This window comes from Pongo pygmaeus, chromosome 11, assembly GCF_028885625.2.
Source record: "Pongo pygmaeus isolate AG05252 chromosome 11, NHGRI_mPonPyg2-v2.0_pri, whole genome shotgun sequence".
NCBI lineage: Eukaryota > Metazoa > Chordata > Mammalia > Primates > Hominidae > Pongo > Pongo pygmaeus.
The window spans coordinates 128,499,070-128,518,556 of NC_072384.2; the positions used below are offsets into that span (position 1 = coordinate 128,499,070).

The following is a 19,487-nucleotide window of genomic DNA, read 5'->3' on the forward strand; positions in this document are numbered from 1 at the left end:
TGGAGAACAGCAGCTTCAAGTCTCTGTTGAGAGCATGGCTGTGATCAGCTGGGAGCTGACGTGCTAAATAGGAGAGAAGGAGAAATCTCGTCTTGACCTACAGACATAAAATAAACATAAACTAGACATAAAATAAGCATTTTGCTAAGGGCTTCCATAATAAAGTAGCACAAACTGAGTGGCTTACACAACCAAAATGTATTGTGTCACAGTTGTGGAGGTTAGAGGTCAGAGGTCAAGGTGTCATCAGGGTCAGTTCCTTCTGAGGCCGTGGAAAGAAGCTCTTCCACAGCTCCTGTAGCTTCTGGTGGTTTGCTGGCAATCTTTGGTGTGGAGAAGCATCACCCTGAGCTCTGTCCTTATCTTCACATGGTTTTCCCTGTGTGTGTCTGTGTCTATATGGCCTGTTCTTATAAGGATGTATTGAATTAGGGCCCACCCTACTGCGGCATGATCTCACCCTAACTTAACCATTTTTTTTTTTTGAGTTGGTGTTTCACTCTTGTTGCTCAGGCTGGAGTATAGTGGCACGATCTTGACTCACTGCAACCTCCAGCTCCAGGGTTCAAGCAATTCTCCTGCCTCAGCCTCCCGAGTAGCTGGGATTACAGGTGCCTGCCACCACGCCCAGCTAATTTTTTGTATTTTTAGCAGAGACTGGGTTTCTCCATGTTGGTCAGGCTGGGTCTCGAACACCTGACCTCAGGTGATCTGCCCAACTTGGCCTCCCAAAGTGCTGAGATTACAGTCGTGAGCCACCGCGCCCGGCCCTAACTTAACTATTAATAATTATATCCGCAATGACCTTATTTCCAAATGAATTCACATTCTAAGGTTCTGGGGGATTAGGACTTCAACATATAAATTTTGAGGGCATATATTTCAACCCATAAAAGTATCTATAGTATATGTGTATAGTTGCAAATGTGAGTTTGCATCTATCCAAAGGTGGAGGAAGTCTGTGGGAGAAGATGGTAGAAGGAAAATACCTAGGAGAGAATCAAAGATACCTTGTCTTGTCAACCTGCCTGTTTAGTTGAGTTTTGCTATTAGACTTTTCTTCACCTTTTCTTGTTACCACTTGACATTCAGACTGGTTTTTCAATTTTGTGGATTGTTTTCTGTGCTGGCGAAATATATTTTTGTTATACTTTTGAAGCAATATTTTGATTTCAGAGATATTTTAGAAAGAAAGTCTCTTTCCTAATTGAATATTGAAGGAATGATTAAGATGCTGCTATTTTACATTATACTCTATTCACTATTCCTGTAGGAGAATAGCTATGTTGAAGGAACCATTCATTTGTTTATTAAACAGAATATAGGCCCGGTGTGGTGGCGCACGCCTGTAATCCCAGCACTTTGGGAGGCCGAGGTGGGCAGATCACGAGGTCAGGAATTGGAGACCAGCCTGGCCAACACAGTGAAACCCTGTCTCTACTAAAAATAAAAAAAAAAAAAAATTAGACAGGCGTGGTGGCACGCCTCTAATCCCAGCTACTTGGGAGGCTGAGGCAGGATAATCGCTTGAACCCTGGAGGCAGAGGTTGCAGTGAGCTGAGATCGCACCACTGTACTCCAGCCTGGGTGACAGAGCAAGACTCTGTCTCGGGGGTGGCGTGAGGGTTGGCGGGGGGAACAATGGAATATATCACAATTTAGACGTTGTTCTCAATTTAACTTTTTGTTCTGCACACATGATTTCCACTGTATAAAGCATAATAGGCCAGGCGTGGTGTGTCACACCTGTAACCCCAGCACTTTGGGAGGCTGAGGCGGGCGGGTCACCTAAGGTCAGTAGTTCAAGACCAGTCTGGCCAACATGGTGAAACCCCATCTCTACTAAAAACACACACAAAAAATACAGCCAGGTGTGGTGGTGGGTGTCTGTAATACCAGCTACTCAGGAGGCTGAGGCGGGAGAATTGCTTGAACCTGTGAGGCAGAGGTTGCAGCGAGCCGAGATCATGCCGTTGCACTCCAGCCTGAGTGACAGAGCGAGACTCCCTCTCAAACAAACAAACAGCGTAATAAATAGAGTTATTATCCTACAGGTAAAACATGAAGTCTTTATTAACACACTGCCATTCTTCCCTGCAACGTGTTTATATTCTTTGTGTTAGCTTTATCACAGGAAGCTATGATCGGACGTGCAAGCTCTGGGACACTGCTTCGGGAGAGGAGCTGAACACCCTGGAGGGCCACAGGAATGTGGTGTATGCCATCGCATTCAACAATCCTTACGGGTGTGTTCATCCTTTCACTTACCTGTTTATTAATTCATTTATTCATCCCTCCATCTGCTTGGGGAGAAAGGGAAGAAGACAAGAGGTCTAAATTTATTGAGTGCTTGGTATGTGCTTTGGAAGCCTTTTAAATACCTCCTTCAAAGCTTAAAATGGTCTTTGGGTTAGCTATCACTATCCTCATATAGAATACAAGGTTTAGGGCTGGGCGCAGTGGCTCCCGCCTGTAATCCCAGCACTTTGGGAGGCCGAGGCGGTGGATCACTTGAGCTCAGGAGTTTGAGACCAGCGTGGCCAACGTGGTGAAACCCCATCTCTACTAAAAATACAAAAATTAGCTGGGCTAATGTATGTAATGTATGGTGGTGCATGCCTGTAGTCCCAGCTACTCAGGAGGCTGAGGCAGGGAAATCACTTGAACCCAGGAGGCAGAGGTTGCAGTGAGCCGAGATTGCACCATTGCACTCCAGTCTGGGCAATAGAGTGAGACTCTGTCTTAAAAAAAAAAAAAAAAAAAAAAAAAAGAGAATACAAGGTTCAGGTATGCTTCCAAGGATCACACAGTAGTAAAGAAGAGAGCTGGAGTTCATGCTTAGGCAAGACTTGACTCTCAGTCCTTGGGAGTTCCGACAGGCACTGCCTATTGATGTTCACAGCTCTGGGCTGGTGCCTCTGGGGGAATGTGACATACACGCACAGCATGTCTTCATTTAGCATTACTTCATTTAGAAGTTAATTTATAGTCTTGCCAGGCAGGAAAAAAATGTGTGTGGCAACATGGTAAATAACAGTACCAAGTACAACAGAAGTATTTTTAAACCAACCTCTAGATAATGGACAGGAGATGATACAGTGTCCGCTATTCTTCCTCATGACACACTGCTGATTCCCATGGCACCCTGAACATCTATAGCAGTGAAGATAGCCACTGGAATGGGCACTCTCCTCCCACTGGTTAGGTTCTAAGCTGATCAAGAGTTAGTTGTATTTGTCAACCAATGTGCTTATATTGGTTGTACTTTCAATTGTAATTGTGTAACATAACGTGTAATTTAACTAAATATTACATAAACTAATAAAATATGAGTGTGAAAAGAAACCTGGTCTTTTCTAGGGAAGCATAGATAAGGCAAATCTTTGAAAAATTGTTTCACAACTAAATGAAATTGTGGATGAGATCAATGTTCAATTGGAAAGCACACTGTCAAAATCTAGAAAAATTCTGCACTCAGATTGTTCTGCATGTATGTTTAAGTTCTTTAAGTTCTCATTCCACTTGCAAGAAAAGAGAACTAGGTATTGTAGAGGTTTGATACGATTTCTGAAAGACAGATGGTGGACTCCACTTAGCTGACACACAGTCAGAGAAAGACAGTGTCCTCTTGTGAAAAGATTGGCAAATAAATATATATTTATATCTAGTGGAGTGTACCTTTTTTAGACAAGCATGTATTTTTTCATGATTGCACATGTTAAATGAATTTTTCCATAAAGTAGGCTGGTTCTATAAATATGGTTCATTTACTATAGTGTTGTGATGACTAGAACAAAACAGTAAATGATTTAACAGTTAAGACAAAAAAGTGATCACTGTGATTTCTCCTGGTGAGAGTCTTTAGTGATGGTATGAGCTGAAAGCAGACGCCAGAAGGATGGAGGGTGGTGAGCAGTGGAGAGAACACAGGGAGCAAAGAGACTTCAGCAGCTCAATGTCTCCAGGAGGGGATTCATCAGGCACACTCAGTGGCCAGACTCTGTAGTGACTCAGTGGCCAGTCTCTGCAGTGAGCATTTCATGTTGAAAAACAGAAGTATGTGAGGTCAGAGCATTCAGTGGAGTTTAAACTCTGTCCTGTAGGACCAAGTTGCCATCAAGGATTTGGGAACAAAAAGGAGAACAATGAAAGTGATGTTTTAAATAGAAGGATAGCTCTGGCAGAGAGAAGAGGTCAGAGGGTTTGGATGTGAGAAGAAACTAGACGCAAGGAGGACATTTAGGATGCAGATATGACAATACACTCATGATACCATAATACACTCATTGCCCGGGTAGGGGCAGGAAGAATAGAGGAATTTCATAAAAATTTGATACACTTAGAGTAGACATTTTATACTATAGTTAAAAAACTTGATATCTAGGTTGCCAATATAATATCTTTTAAAAATGTAGTACCCTTTCAAAACATGTTAATTGTGATGGCACCAACTTAAATTGGTACATCAAAATGATTAAATGTTCCAATTAAGTTATAGAAAATTTAACTTTGATCTATGCATTTTTATATTCCAAAGAATGACAGTTGTTATAATACCTTATTATACAAGCTTATGAAAAGATAAAGATTTTACTGAAATTATAAATGACACTATTTTACTTCTGGTATAATTACTACTTTCATTGCAATGCTATTTAAAGGATATTCTCTATAACATAATGCCATGTCCTTTAATAGTCTACTTAACAAACATGATGTGTTTGGGTGTCTATCTGAGAATGAAGTTTTCTCTTGCTGGGGAGGTGAGGGATAATTTTTGACTCTTCAACTGAATTCTACCAAGAGCCCCTGATGAAAAAAACCCACTTGTCCAATCAGTTATCTTCGCCTGATGATTTATGTATGCGTGAATGCAGTGTTTCTCATTGCACTTTGGGGTCATTGGGGTTTCAGTAGCATAAATTCAACACAATCACCAAAGAATAAGAGGGAGTGTGTGTGTGTGTGTGTGTGTGTGTGTGTGTATGTGTGTGTATATGAGAGAGAGAGAGAGAAAAGAAATACTTCAACCAATTTACTGTTTTTCTGCTTTATACCTTAGGGCAGCAGTAAGCTTTGATTCAATAAAGTAATTTTCGAACACATTGACATGAGAGATATCTTCTATAACGTGGTGTCTTGTGGATCTAGAGAACAGTTTGTGTTAGAATAGATATTAGTCAAGAAACAACAGCAACTCCAGTCTCATATGTTTGAGGGTCGGGAAGGCTGGAAAAATGAATTGAGGGAACTGATAAAGAATGTACATAGTGAGACCTCATCTCTACAAAAAATAAAAAAAAAATTTAGCCAAGCATGGTGACATGTGCCTGTAGTCCCAGCTACTCGGGAGGCTGTGGTGGGAGGACTGCTTGAGCTCCAGAGGTTGAGGTTGCAGTGAGCTGAGATCGCACCACTGAATTCCAGCCTGGGTGACAGAATAAAATTCTGTCTCAAAAAAAGAAAAAAAAAGAAAAAGCACAGGGCTTTGAGCTTATCTTGAGCACGTATTGGAAGACATCAGCAGCTGAAGTAAAATGCCCTGGGCTGGAAACCAGAGGAGAAAGCCAGGTCAGACACTCTGTTAGGAAGCTTTGGGTGGGTGAGTGTTTGCCAATACAAGCTGCCCTTGGAGCATTGACAAAGAGGGTGCCACTTTGCTTTAGTCTGAGAGACCATGTAGACACTATAGAAATATGGGTGTCCTGGGACAAGGGGGAGAATCAAGGCATCAGTGTTAGTCTGGATAAATACACATTTCTAGTCTGCTTTAGGATATACGTGTTGGATCGTGAGATCTCTTACCCTTTGGGAAATTGAGCTTGTACCGTAAATGATAATCCAATTGGGTAAACATCTTGAAGAGCTGGTGTAAAAGACAGATGTAAGCCAGGGTTAAAAGAAAGGTTTTAGTTCCAAGATCAAAGGCCAAACAGGGTAATCTACTCTTGCTTGTTGGGTGTTGATGATAGCTCTGCCCCCAAGTCAATATGAGAAGCCTCTTAGTTGAAAGTGACTGAAGTCTTTGTATTTCCTTTCTAAACCCTCTTACAACTGGAATAATATAGGCATTTCCTTAAGAGGACAAACACTGTCTAAATTCTCAAAACCTTATTAACTGTATTTTTAATGGGATTTATCTTTTTTCATTTTTCTTTTACATTCAATGTTATTCTTTTCCGTATACTTATTAACAGAATTTTTCTACGTTTACACTGTTCATACTATACATTATTTATTTTAATTTGTAAGTAATTTTCTAAACTAAACCTTTTGCTACATTCATTAAACTCGTTTTAAAAGTTGTTATAATCCCAAACAAATATACCTATAACTTTAATATAAAACCTTTAAAATTAAATGTGTAAATTGATACCACTCAAAAATAAGACTTTTATTTTATTGTCCACTGAAACAAATTTAAGATTGCTTATAGCTTTAGAAGTGAAGTAAATTTTTTACTCATGTATTAATATCTCTTATCTTAGTTCAGTTTATTATATAATGTGTCTTTTTTTAATAATCCACATTTCTATTAAATCTTAGTGACAAAATCGCCACTGGGTCCTTTGATAAAACTTGTAAACTCTGGAGTGTAGAAACAGGAAAATGTTACCATACCTTCAGGGGTCATACAGCAGAAATAGTGAGTATATTTAACAATTTATTATTATTATATATATATATATATATTTATTTATTTATTTTCTTTGAGACGGAGTCTCGCTCTGTCACCCAGGCTGGAGTGCTGTGGCACAATCTCAGCTCACTGCAAGCTTCGCCTCCCGGGTTCATGCCATTCTCCTGCCTCAGCCTCCCGAGTAGCTGGGAATACAAGCGCCCGCCACCACACCTGGCTAATTTTTTGTATTTTTAGTAGAGATGGAGTTTCACCATATTAGCCAGGATGGTCTCGATCTCTTGACCTCGTGTTCCACCCGCCTCGGCCTCCCAGAGTGCTGGGATTACAGGCGGGAGCCACCGCACCCGGCCTTATTATTGTATTTTATGTTGCTGTTTCTTTTTAGGATTCTATTATAAAAGTAGTGGGGCTACTTTTATAATTAATTTTCAAATTCTACCCCATGTTTTTAGTCTGCCTATATTTATATGGTGGTACTGATACTATTTAAAAATTACTCTAGTTAATATCTTGCAGATTCTATAAAGAATTGTATCCTGCCTTGACTAAATAGACATGTAATATGATAAATTTATAAATATAATAACCAATCTTATTTTTTCTTTTTCATTGACTTTTCTTTAAAGTACTGACTCAATGAGGGTCAATTAAGTTATAAAAACGGTTTTAAAAATAATTTTTAAACTACTATGTGAAATATTTAAGTATTTAGGCTGATTGTTCTCTGTATATCATTAGAGCTCAAATTTGCCTAAATAGTCTGATACTCGAAACAGCTTTCACTATTGGGAAGCCCTTGTCCTTGACCAATTCTGAGACATATCTGATAACAATTAGTGCAATAATTGGCATTCTGTAAGAACAGATGATAGCTCTTAAAAATAAACAGGCTGCTGCTCCGAATGATTAGTAAACCTTAAATGGTTTTAATCAAAGATTTAAATAAGGAAAAATTGATCTGATTTTAACAAATCCCCAAGTTATGTTTTGGTCTGTTAATGGGGATCACACCTTTCCCTCCATTTCTGGCCTTCATTAGGTAGAATGATTCTTCAGATATTTAACTCACTAACTTTGTTGTACTTTGAAGTTACTCTTAAGTGGGTAATACCAAAAGAGAATCCACAAATAGAAGGTACTCACTTTACCAATGCAGTAGTAGTGTGAAAATAGTAGAGACTTTTGAGGGTCAAAGAGAGAAAAGGCTAAAGCAGGAAACAAAATATAACCACCTCTCCGGTAACTGTCAGTAGGGAAATATAGCTCAGTACTTTTTGAATTGAACAGAGACGTAAAAAGAATGTGCTAATAACTATTATTAGATGAAGAGGGGAAATTGATAACAAAGAGCGACAGGTCTTTTAACCTCAATATTCACTGGAAAAAAGATACCTGCTGTGAACCAGAAAGAGCAAACAAGAACATACAGGGGTGGAGGGAGGAAAAGCAAGCCACAGTGGCGACAGCTTTTGTGAATAGTTGGTGACAGCCAATCTGCCAGCAGTGTTCAAGTGCTAGCACCCACACCCACCCCTGGAACTTAGGAACAAGATACCTAGGACAGACTGTGGAATGCTTGGAAATATGTCTTGAGGATAAGGAAAGTACCTGGAGATGGGAAAGGGTCCTGTATCCTGCTTATTTATGTACACCTTAAAACAAGAACAAAAACAAGCTGCTTATTTTAGAAGTAAAATTTATTTACACTCATCCTAAAAATTCATGGTATATTCATCCATAAAGAACTCATGCTATGTTGAAGGTACTTTGCTGGTGACTGGGAATACTGCAGTGAAACATAACTGACCCTTTGACAGCACTTGCTGTTTGAGAGGCACTGTCCTAAGCCCCTTTACATAGACAAGTATTAGCTTAGTTGTGCCTCACAGCAACCCTAAGAGGAAGGTATTTCCCCATTTTACAGAGTAGGGTACTGAGGCATTGAAAGCTTAAGTAACTTGCCCAAAGTCAAAGAAAAACATAATGTGTGTCCTTAGAGTGTGACCATTTTTCCACACTCCTTTAGATTTTGGGGAATATTTTCTTTAGATATAATTCCTAGGGAGACATTCATCTTTTTTCACAGTCAACAACATCCATCCAATAAATATTTATTAAATATTGACTATGTGTGGAGCCCTGGCCTACGTGCTTAGGGTACCTGAGAGAATCAGACACAATTCTTACAATTTAATAGAAGGAGTAAAAGCGTTAATGGATAAGTTGAAAAATGTGTTACAAGTGTCAGAAGTGGATGGGGATTTCAGTGTGGACACAGAGGGAGCAGTGTGGCCTCCTGAGCCAAGGAAAGGTGTTCGTTCAGGAAAGACTTCCCAGAGGGGTGGCATGTGCATTCCAGGCAGAGCGAGCAGCCCTGGAAAATGCTGAGAAGAGGTACGCAACAGTGATGTGTGCCTGAAACTCAGGTGGTTCTGTGTGATCAGAGCAGAACTTCCCGACCCTCCGTGTGGTGGCATGTGCGAATGTGGATTTGCAGCACACTGAAGGGAGCTGCCTGCTGTGCATGGCTAGAGGTGATGGGCAAGGATCCCTGCTGCTGCCCAGGTGCCTGGGTTAAAAGTGTCCATGCCTTGGCACACCTGTAGCCCATTCAAATTCAGATCACAGGGTGTGAGCAATTAAAGTAGGAGAGGCAGGCAAGAGCCATAGTACGCAGGAGGTCATATACTATGCTAAGGAACTGGATTTTATTTTGTAGGTAATGCCCCACTGTTGAGACTTTTTGGCTAGGAGATGGTATGATCAGCTGTGCTCTTTGGAAAGATTATTCCTGTGGCACTGTGAAAAAGAAATGGGAGGGTGATAAAATCAGAGTTATCGGCCAGTTGGGGATCTTGCTGAAATCCAAGTGAAAAATGATGAAGGCCTGTAGTAAAGATAGATGAAGAGAATGTGAGTAGAACTTGGTTACTAAGTAGTTATGAGGCATAAAAGAAAAGGGGAACTCAGGATGGATTCCCTGATTTTGTGTTTGCATGATGGGCAGTGCCATTCACCAATTCTGTGCATAAAAGAGGAGGAGCAGGTTGGCATCGATACGACTTTTGTGTCTTAAATTGATATAAGCTGCCTGTGTGATAGCCAAACAGAGGCATCCATTTAGCAGTTGGCTCTTTGTGGCTGGAACTGAGCAGTGAGGTCTGGGAAAGGGACTTGGATGCATGAGTCACTGGCATCTGGGTGGCAGTAGAAACCAATGAGCAATTGAAATTGCCCAGAGGAAAAGGTAGAGTATGGAGAGGGACTGACAGAATCTTGGGAGGATGGAGAAGAGAGAACTTCCAATGATACAAAAAGAAAAAAGAAAAATAAGAAGAAAGAGAGGGAAACTAGAGAACAAAGGAGTCAGTGCTGCAGATGTCAGGGAGGTTAAGTGGGGTGACCAACCAAACCTGGATTGAACATTTAGCCAGAGTGGTTTCAGAAGAGTTGAAGAGTGAGCAGAAGATGGACAAAAATGATGGTAGACTGTTTCCCAAGAAATTTGGTTGTAAAGGAGGAAGAAGAGTAGCTAAGAGGGATATATAAGATCAAGGGAGGATTTACTCATACATATTTACAGGCCACTGAAAAGGATTTAGTCCAGAGCGAAGGAAAAGCGAGTGGGCGCATCTCCCCTAGGTATGCAGGGAAGGGGGTCTTAGAATGGGTGGAAGGACCCCTCTGCATCTGAGACTGAAGGGAAAGAAAGCAAGAACCAAGTGGGGAAGTTCCTACCTGACAGGAGAGTTTTCTCGGGGAAGTGGTAGGAGGCCAGATTGTCTGCTGAGGAGGGATGAGGATGGAAGTAGAGGCAGGAGTGGGGAATGGGAGAATGTATGGAGCGAGAGGCATCTTAAACAAAGTAGGGAACAGTGCTGAGGACTCTGTTGAGGACAGAGGCATGAAGGAGCAGTACCAGTAACTTTCTGTGCAGTTCTCTTAAGCTACCTTGGCTGGGTGATAAGGCAGGGAGGCAGGTGATTGGATCAAATCCTTGCCTGATAAAAGTAATGTTAGGAGTTGGTACAGAAGGTGCATCAGATAGATAGGGACTAAGAGTGTCGAGGATACTGGCAGGAGTGATGCTTCCAGGGTGTCAGTTGAATGGGGAGGATGGACCAGGAGAAAAGGCAGATGTCTCAATGAGATGAAAGCTCTTCTGGGGGAGGGTAGTGGGAAGGGAAATTGTGACCCTGGATTGGTGAATTGGTGGTGAATCTTCTAGAGAAGATAATACTAACGTCCATGGTGTGGCCATGGGAGAGACTACTGAAGAGGCGTCCGGGGCATGGGTCTGGGGGAACTGGATGGATTGCCCACGTGAAGGCCACCTAGGACTTGGCATTGAGACTATGAGCCAGTAGTCTCTTGATGAGTGAGGGGCCGTGATTGGAAGGACTGTGGTGACAGCAGCAAGGAGAAGGAGAGCCATATAGCATGGATCTTAAAGGAGGTGGGCTTCACTTTTGTTTTTGTTCTTCTGTGGTCTGGAAGTGGCAAAGGGAGCTAGTACCCCTCCAAGCCTGAGCTGGGTGCTGTGGGAGAACAAGCAGCCTCTTTTCAAGAGGAGGACTCTGAAGGACTCAACCTGGGGATAGCAGGTCACACATACGTGGGGTTTTGGACAAAGAATTAGACTGAATCTGATAAGGTAATTTCATCTGGAAGATTTTTTGTCTATAATTAACACTTTGAAACTCGATCTTCCTAAAATTTCTCCCATTTCATGTAATTTAGGTGTGTTTATCATTTAACCCTCAAAGCACATTGGTGGCGACTGGAAGTATGGACACAACAGCCAAATTGTGGGACATTCAGAATGGCGAGGAAGTTTACACCTTAAGAGTATGTCAATAATTTTAATAAGCCTGTTATTTGTGTTCATTCTTATTTGTGTTTTTGTTACAAAATGAGCTCTAAGTTGGAGGTTGTTGAGTTGCTGGTTTTCAAATTTTAGTGGTGAAAGAGTGTTCCTACTGGTTTCCTGGCTATTCCAAAAGACTTAGGTGGAGGTGCTGGGGAAGTCCAAGGAGCTTTTTATTTGACTAACTTTAGTCTGCAAAACACATAAACTATATCTTAGAACCCATCACCATCTCTCTGGCTGAAAGGAAAGCAGGTGGAGGCTGGCACTTTTGGAAGAGGCAGAACTGGAGAACCATGCCAAGAGAATCCTTAAAGCAATGACTGTGAGCACACTCTCCTCTGCCTGCTGGTCTTTCAACCATCCTGTATCACGAAGTCTGAAATGACAGAGGGGCAAGTGACCAGAGGGGAAAAGGCCCACAGAGTGAGTGCTGGTGGGGCGTGCCCTTGTGTGTCACCACCATGCGCCCAGCACCTCCCCGCCACCTGCCACTCTCCCTTTCCTCCCACCCTCCCCTCCTCCCACCCCAGCCCAAGTCACCGCAACAAAACTAGAGTGACCCTATGTTGTAATCAGCAGGAACAGCCGGATGGGAAATTCAGTTTCCTTGTCCTTTCAAAATTATAAATACATTTTTAAAAACATGATTTGTTTCCTCAGCTTTTTCTAAGAAAGTTAAAACATGGACTGAAAAAGAAAAAAAATCACCATTTTAAAATAACAGTAATGGCTTTTCTTTCTTAAATCTGAGTATCTAGCATTATTAGTGTAAGTATACTCTTTCTGTTCTCAGTTCCTTTTTCTTAAATCATTACTATCTCTTCTTTCAGGCAAATGTGCAGGGAAAGGCCCCCATTAATGCCGCACTTTCAACTAAAATGACCCCTTTTACAGACGTGCCTAAGAGCACTCTATGGGAGGGGTCCTGTTTGGCACACCTGTCTGCGCCAGAGAGTGCATTTGTTTTGTGTACTTAGAATTCGAATATTCAACTACATTTCATTTTGTCCTTGGAAATCAATCAGAAAAATCAAGTTATAATTCAACTTTTCTAATTCTTTGTATTATTTAAAAATATACTTATGTTAATTTACTAAAATAATGAAGGAATCAAGGGATATATGTACTCCAACCAGGATCCCCTTATCACAGTTCGAGAATCTGCTGTGGAGAGTGGTTTCTTCCCATTGTCTTACAGTTTGATTCACTAACACTAGACGGTAACCAGCTGAAAGTCAGGCCAAAGGCAGGAATTTATCAATCGATTTCATGTCAAGTTATCCTAATAATTTCCTTTTTAAAAGTAATTAGTTTTATTTTATACACTATTTACTTTTACACACACTATTTACTTTTACATGTTATTAGCCCATGGAGTCCCCTGCTCTGTAGTGTTTCCAAGGCAATGTAAAGGACGTCCTCTAGTTTCCCCAAATACAAGCTCTTTCTTTTGTTTTTAATCAACATTATTAAGTTAAATGAACTAGCTGTGTGTAAGTCACCAATTTTTAGTAAACTCACAGAATTGTGCAGCCATTACCAAAACCTAGTTTTCAAACCTTTCCATAACCCCAAAAAGAACCCTGCGCCCACGTGCAGACACTCCCCATCCTCACCCCAGCCAACCGCTGACCTCCTTTCCTAGAGCTCAGCCTTCTCCAGCATTTCCTTTTAGACTATGATATTGTACACTTGCAGAAATTGTTTTATCTGCAGGTATACTTGACAGTATCTGCTCTTTTTCTAGGGACATTCTGCCGAAATCATCTCCTTGTCATTTAACACCTCAGGAGACAGAATCATCACGGGGTCTTTTGATCATACAGTTGTAGTGTGGGACGCTGATACTGGAAGGTAATTCTTAGTTCTTAAGAATTGTTTTAAACTGGATTGGGGGGTTCAGAAAACCCTCTGTTATTTTTTAGTTTAAGCTACTATCTTTTAACTCTGTTTTGGATTCCATAAAAATAGGACATATTGAAAATGTAAATTAATTCATTCTTTAATGATATTTCTGATTCACAAAATATGTGCATTCTTTGAATTCTGAGCAAATAATGACAAATAGCAACATAAAAGGAGAATGTTAGCAATAGTCTGGTTATATAGCTATTATTTATTCCACGGATAATCAGATTTCAATGGCTTGTCATTATGTTAGGCATGAATATCATGTATAAATAAAAACTCTTAGTTAATTTCCCAAACCAATTTAGTCCAAGAACTTCAATTTCCTTCCTAATGATTTTTGGTCCTAGTTGCTAGGAAGTTAACTAAATTAGCATATTTGTGTTGGAAAAGTCTACTCTTGGATTTGTCTGTGATTTAATAGAGGGGCTAATTATCAGGGGTGCCAACCAAGATGTATGCAACAAGAAATGACAGAGGAAGAAGGACCTTTCAGTTACTTGATGTGTGATTTCTGAACAACCAGGGGTGCACTCATCCGGTGTAAGAATACTTCTTACCGGCTTTACTATTTGTTACCCATTTCTTTTTGAAATGTTGCCTTAAGTAGCATTATTTTGATAGTTTAAAATCTAAGTACATTTTTGTTGAAATGAAGTTATTTATTTATTTATTTAGTTAGTTTTTGAGACAGAGTCTCGCTCTGTCACCCAGGCTGGAGTGCAGTGGCGTGATCTCGGCTCACTGCAAGCTCCGCCTCCCGGGTTCACGCCATTCTCCTGCCTCAGCCTCCCAAGTAGCAGGGACTACAGGCGCCCGCCACCACGCCAGGCTAATTTTTTGTATTTTTAGTAGAGACGGGGTTTCACTGTGTTAGCCAGGATGGTGTCGATCTCCTGATCTCGTGGATCCACCCACCTCGGCCTCCCAGAGTGCTGGGGTTACAAGCGTGAGCCACCGCGCCCGGCTGAAATGAAATTATTAGTAGCTTGTTTTTGAGCAATAGTAGAGCCATATTTGTTTTGTCATCAAATATATTATTTTGTAAAAACCAAAATTTAGATTAGCTTACACAGATGGGCTTGGCCTCATTATTCATGTGCATGTACTGAAGTAAGATATCTTTCACTAGTTTTAATTATTTTTGTGTTGTAGGAAGGTAAATATCTTAATTGGTCATTGTGCTGAGATTAGCAGTGCCTTATTCAATTGGGATTGCTCTCTAATATTAACTGGCTCTATGGACAAAACCTGCATGGTGAGCTAAATAAATAAATATCTTTGCTTTATATTGTGTCTATACTCTTTACTGTGTCAGATATCCATTGTAACATTAACAAATTTCAAAGGTGATAAAAATTAAGATATTAATTTACAACTAATAATTGGTAATTTTTAAAATTTCAAGTTTTGGATTTTCCAAATTTGAAGGAATTGTCATGTAGTAAAGCAATTTGAATTGCTTCAAGTATATTAAATATCTTATTTGAGAAGGCATTTTATTTTTATTTAATATCCCACTGTTCATTTATAGAACTTCAATTAGTAGAGTGACCCTCAAGGAGCCTCAAACACAGTGTTTCCTTGTCCCTAAGTTTCTACACTTAAAAAATGGTTACTAAGAGATTATACTATGGAATTATCATTTGTTTATGTAACAAATATAATCTTATAATGTACTTTCCATTTTCTGACGTTGTAGTTTTATATCAAGCTCCTAATCATTTGACGTCCTTCCTATAAAAAGAGCACAACTCTTCACCAACCAGTAAAGCATACACGTTGAGATATTTTTTCTTTCTTCAGTGTAGTGGCAGATTCTAAATGTCTGACTTTGGTTTTCTCGTGACTAGAGTGTGCCTTGCTTGATGGTTGGCTGTGGTCTCTGGTCATGAATCAAAGTAAATCTAACTGAACATGCGAGAATTACACAAGTGATTTTTGCACAGTTATTTAACCAGCCATAAGCATGTCATGAAGACCACTGACCATCTTCACACTTTAGACAGAAAGTCATAGTCTTTTTTTGTTTTGTTTTTTGTTTCTTTTAATTGTAGCTGTGGGATGCTACAAATGGAAAATGTGTGGCAACCTTAACAGGCCATGATGATGAAATACTAGACAGCTGCTTTGATTACACTGGAAAGCTTATTGCAACTGCTTCAGCCGATGGTAGGTGATCTCTTCATTCTTTTAATTTTTGGAGAGATTTATGCTTTGCTCGATAACCATGCATAATTCTACACTATGGGTCATTTCTTTGATGACCAGCTATGATAAAAACCATGTCTCATCTCTATGGTGACCATGTATGGCACAATAGTGTGTCTGTATCATATAGCTGATAACAACATGTAATGTTATACAATGTCTGTGTCACCTCCTAGATAACGAGGTATATGAGGTCTTTGCCATCTTCTTAATATCTGTATATGATGCTATATTCTGGGTCATCTCTCTTATTATTATTATTATTATTATTATTATTATTATTTTGAGATGGAGTCTCACTTTGTTGCCCGGGCTGGAGTGCAGTGGTGCGATCTCGGCTCAACGCAACCTCCGCCTCCCAGGCTCAAGCAATTTTCCTGCCTCAGCCTCCTGAGTAGCTGGGAATACAGGCATGCACCACCAAGCCTGGCTAATTTTTGTATTTTTAGTAGAGATGCGGTTTCTCCATGTTGGCCAGGCTGTTCTTGAACTCCTGACCTCAGGTAATCCACCTGCCTTGGCCTCCCAAAGTGCTGGGATTACAGGCGTGAGCCACTGCACCCAGCTTCCCTGATGATTACATATGTTACCCTACGTTGGCCTTGTCAACTTAATTGCCATCAATGGTGCTATAATCTCCTTTATAACCACATGTGCTGTTCCACTATGTCTACCGCATCTTTGTGATAAGCGTACATAATGCTATGCTATACACTGTCTCTTTGATTACCACTGTGATTCTACACTATGTGTCATCTTATTGATAACCATATATGGTGCTATCCTAGGTGTGCTTCAATCCTGTGACAGTCACATGCGACACTACACTATATCTGTCATCTCCCTGTTGCTCACATGTGACATGATATTGTGTCTGTCTTATCGCCTAAGGATCATGTTTATTTCTACACTGTATCTGCATCATCTTGTTGAAAGTTGCATATTATGCTACACTGTGTTTTCATCTACTCCTTTAAAACCACATTTGATGCTGGGCCATATCTGCATCATATTCTTGATAATCATATGTGATGCAAAACCATGATCATCTTGCTGACAAATATGTATGATACTAACACTCTGTCCACATCATCTCATTGAAGCCACATGCAATGCTGTATGATGTTTTTATTATCTCAGTGACAACCATCTGTACTGGTGTACTATGCATGCATCATGTACTGGATAACATTTTATGATACTGAACAAGTCACTCCCATGACAACCATATATGATGTTATATTATGTGTCATCTCTTTGACAAACATATGTGATGATTCATTGTTTCTGCACTATTTCCCTGGCAAGTATTTATGATGCTACTCTATGTCTTCAGCATATTCCTGACAAACGTGTTAACACTATATAATTTCTACATTATCTCCCTGACAATTTCCTATTTTACACTAAACTATGTCTACACCATATCCTTGATAACCACATGGTACTATACTATGTCTCCATCATCCTATGTCTCCTTGGCAAGCATATGTGATGCTATACTAAGTCTATGTCATATCATGACATCACATACCATGCGTGATGCTATTCTACGAGGCATAGAATATGAAGTATGAACTATGTGTCATCTTCCTGAAGATACAGATGATGCTAAACTACATCGACACCGTCTACCTGATGACCACGTATGAAGCTACACCAAGTGTGTGTTATCTATCTGATGACTGCATATGATGCCATATTGTATCTATGTCATGTATCTGACTACTATGTTTAATTTACACAGTGTTTTTTATCCTCTTTATAATAGTGTATGATACTATACTGTATCTTTATCCAATTATTTATAACCATGTATGATACTATTCCATATCTTAGTATTTCTTAGAAATCCATGTATGATGCTATAGTATTTATACCTCATTGCCCTGGCCAACATGTCTGCAAGGTCCACTATATCACATCACCACCTTAGAAAGGTGGTGATATTATCTATCTATCTATCTATCTATCTATCTATCTATCTATCGATCTATCTATCTCCTATTGGTTCTGTTTTATACTATATATAATTTTATGTATTTTTTATGTTATATATTTGTACATTTTTATATATTATATATTTATATGTATTACACTATATATACTATATATAAATTCTGTTTATACTATATATAGTATATAACCAATAGTATATAAATACACACACATATATATATAGTATATAACCAATATTATATAAGTATACACACACACATATTTATATATGAAGGCTGAGAAGTCTTGCCATACGCCATCTGCAAGCTGGAGAATCAGGAAAGTCAGTGGTATAATTCAGTGTAAGTCTGAAAACCTAAAAACTTGGGGGGACCAATGGTGTAACTCTTAGTCTGAGGCCAAAAACTTGAGAGAACTGAGGAGGGCACTGGTGTCAGTCTTGGAGTCTGGGGATCTGAGAACCAGGAGCTCTGATGACTGAGGGCCAGAGAAGATGGATGTCCCAGCTCCAGAAGAGAGAATTTCATCCTTCCTCCACCTTTGGTTGTATCTGGGTCCTCAATGGATTGGATGATGCCTGCCCACATTGGTGAGGGTGCCTCTTTTTTCCTCAGTCTAACACCCTCGCAGACACACCCAGAAACAATGTTTTACCAGCCACTTGGGTATCCCTTAACACAGTCAAGTTGACACATAAAATTAACCATCACAATGCCACACTGTGTCTGTGTATATGACACTATATGACACTATACTATATCTGCATCATCTCCCTGACAACCAAATACAATGTCGAGATGTTTCCGAGGTATCCTAAAACATGTGTTATGCCTACCTTATTCTTTGGTAGTCATATGTGAAGTTGTACTATGACAATTTCCTTGATGATCATGTATGATACTATATAATATATGCATCATGGCCAGGTATGGTGGCTTATGCCTGTAATTTCAACACTTCGGGAGGCCAAGGTGGGAGGATTGCTTGAGGCCAGGAGTTTGAGACCAGCCTGGGCAACATAGAGAGACCCCGTCTCTACAAAATATTAAAACAAAAATTAGCAGGTGTGGTGGCATGCACCTGTAGACCTAACTACTCAGTAAGCTGAGGAAAATAACTTGAGCCCAGGGGTTCAAGGTTACAGTGAACTATGATTATGCCACTACACTCCAGTCTGAGTGACAGAGTGAGACCCTGTCTCCTTGATGAATATATTCGTTGTTGAACACACACACACACACCCCTCATATTCTAGACAGCGATATGTGGTGTTACATTATTTGAAATGTATTGGACAATGATGTGTGATGTTATATTATTACTATATCACCCCTTTAACAACCCCATAAGATGCTATATGTTACTTTGTACTATTTCAGCATCATATTCATAATAACCATTTATTACACTAGGCTACAACTAATCTCCAGGACCTACAAATGTGATACTACATTATGTCCATGCCATTTGGAAAACAGGGTATGATGATACAATATTTTTGCGTCACTTCCCTGACTACTATTTATGATGCTGCAATATGTCTGCTTCATTTTCATGATAAACACCTGTGGCATTATAACATATCTTTGTCAAATCCATGGTATCTTCATATGACACAAAATTATATGTCATCACCCAGATACTTTTTTTTCTGCATCCAATCATCCATGAGACCCTGATGTCTTGTATGACACTATGCTATGTGTCATCTCCCTGATAACGTATAACACCGCCCTATATCTGCATTATCTCTCTGACAAGCTAAGTAAGCTTATACTATTTTTTGAGCCATATCCTTGACAATTGTATATGAAGCTATACTATGTCTCATCATTTTTTGACAATGGATGAAACTATACTATGCTTGCATATATTTAAGAATCATGTATAGTTATA

At 39.8% G+C, this 19,487-nt stretch overlaps 1 protein-coding gene across 2 annotated transcripts in view; it reads left to right on the top strand.

The window, feature by feature from the left end:
* The window catches only part of DAW1 (dynein assembly factor with WD repeats 1), a 72,009-nt gene that overhangs the window by 20,045 nt on the left and 32,477 nt on the right, over positions 1-19,487 (top strand). For both annotated transcript variants that reach the window (XM_054478459.1, XM_054478458.1), the window contains exons 5-10: positions 2,124-2,246; positions 6,547-6,646; positions 11,384-11,491; positions 13,261-13,367; positions 14,577-14,679; positions 15,479-15,593. In XM_054478459.1, the coding sequence (XP_054334434.1) occupies positions 2,124-2,246; positions 6,547-6,646; positions 11,384-11,491; positions 13,261-13,367; positions 14,577-14,679; positions 15,479-15,593 (656 nt within the window). The remainder of the gene's footprint in view (positions 1-2,123; positions 2,247-6,546; positions 6,647-11,383; positions 11,492-13,260; positions 13,368-14,576; positions 14,680-15,478; positions 15,594-19,487) is intronic.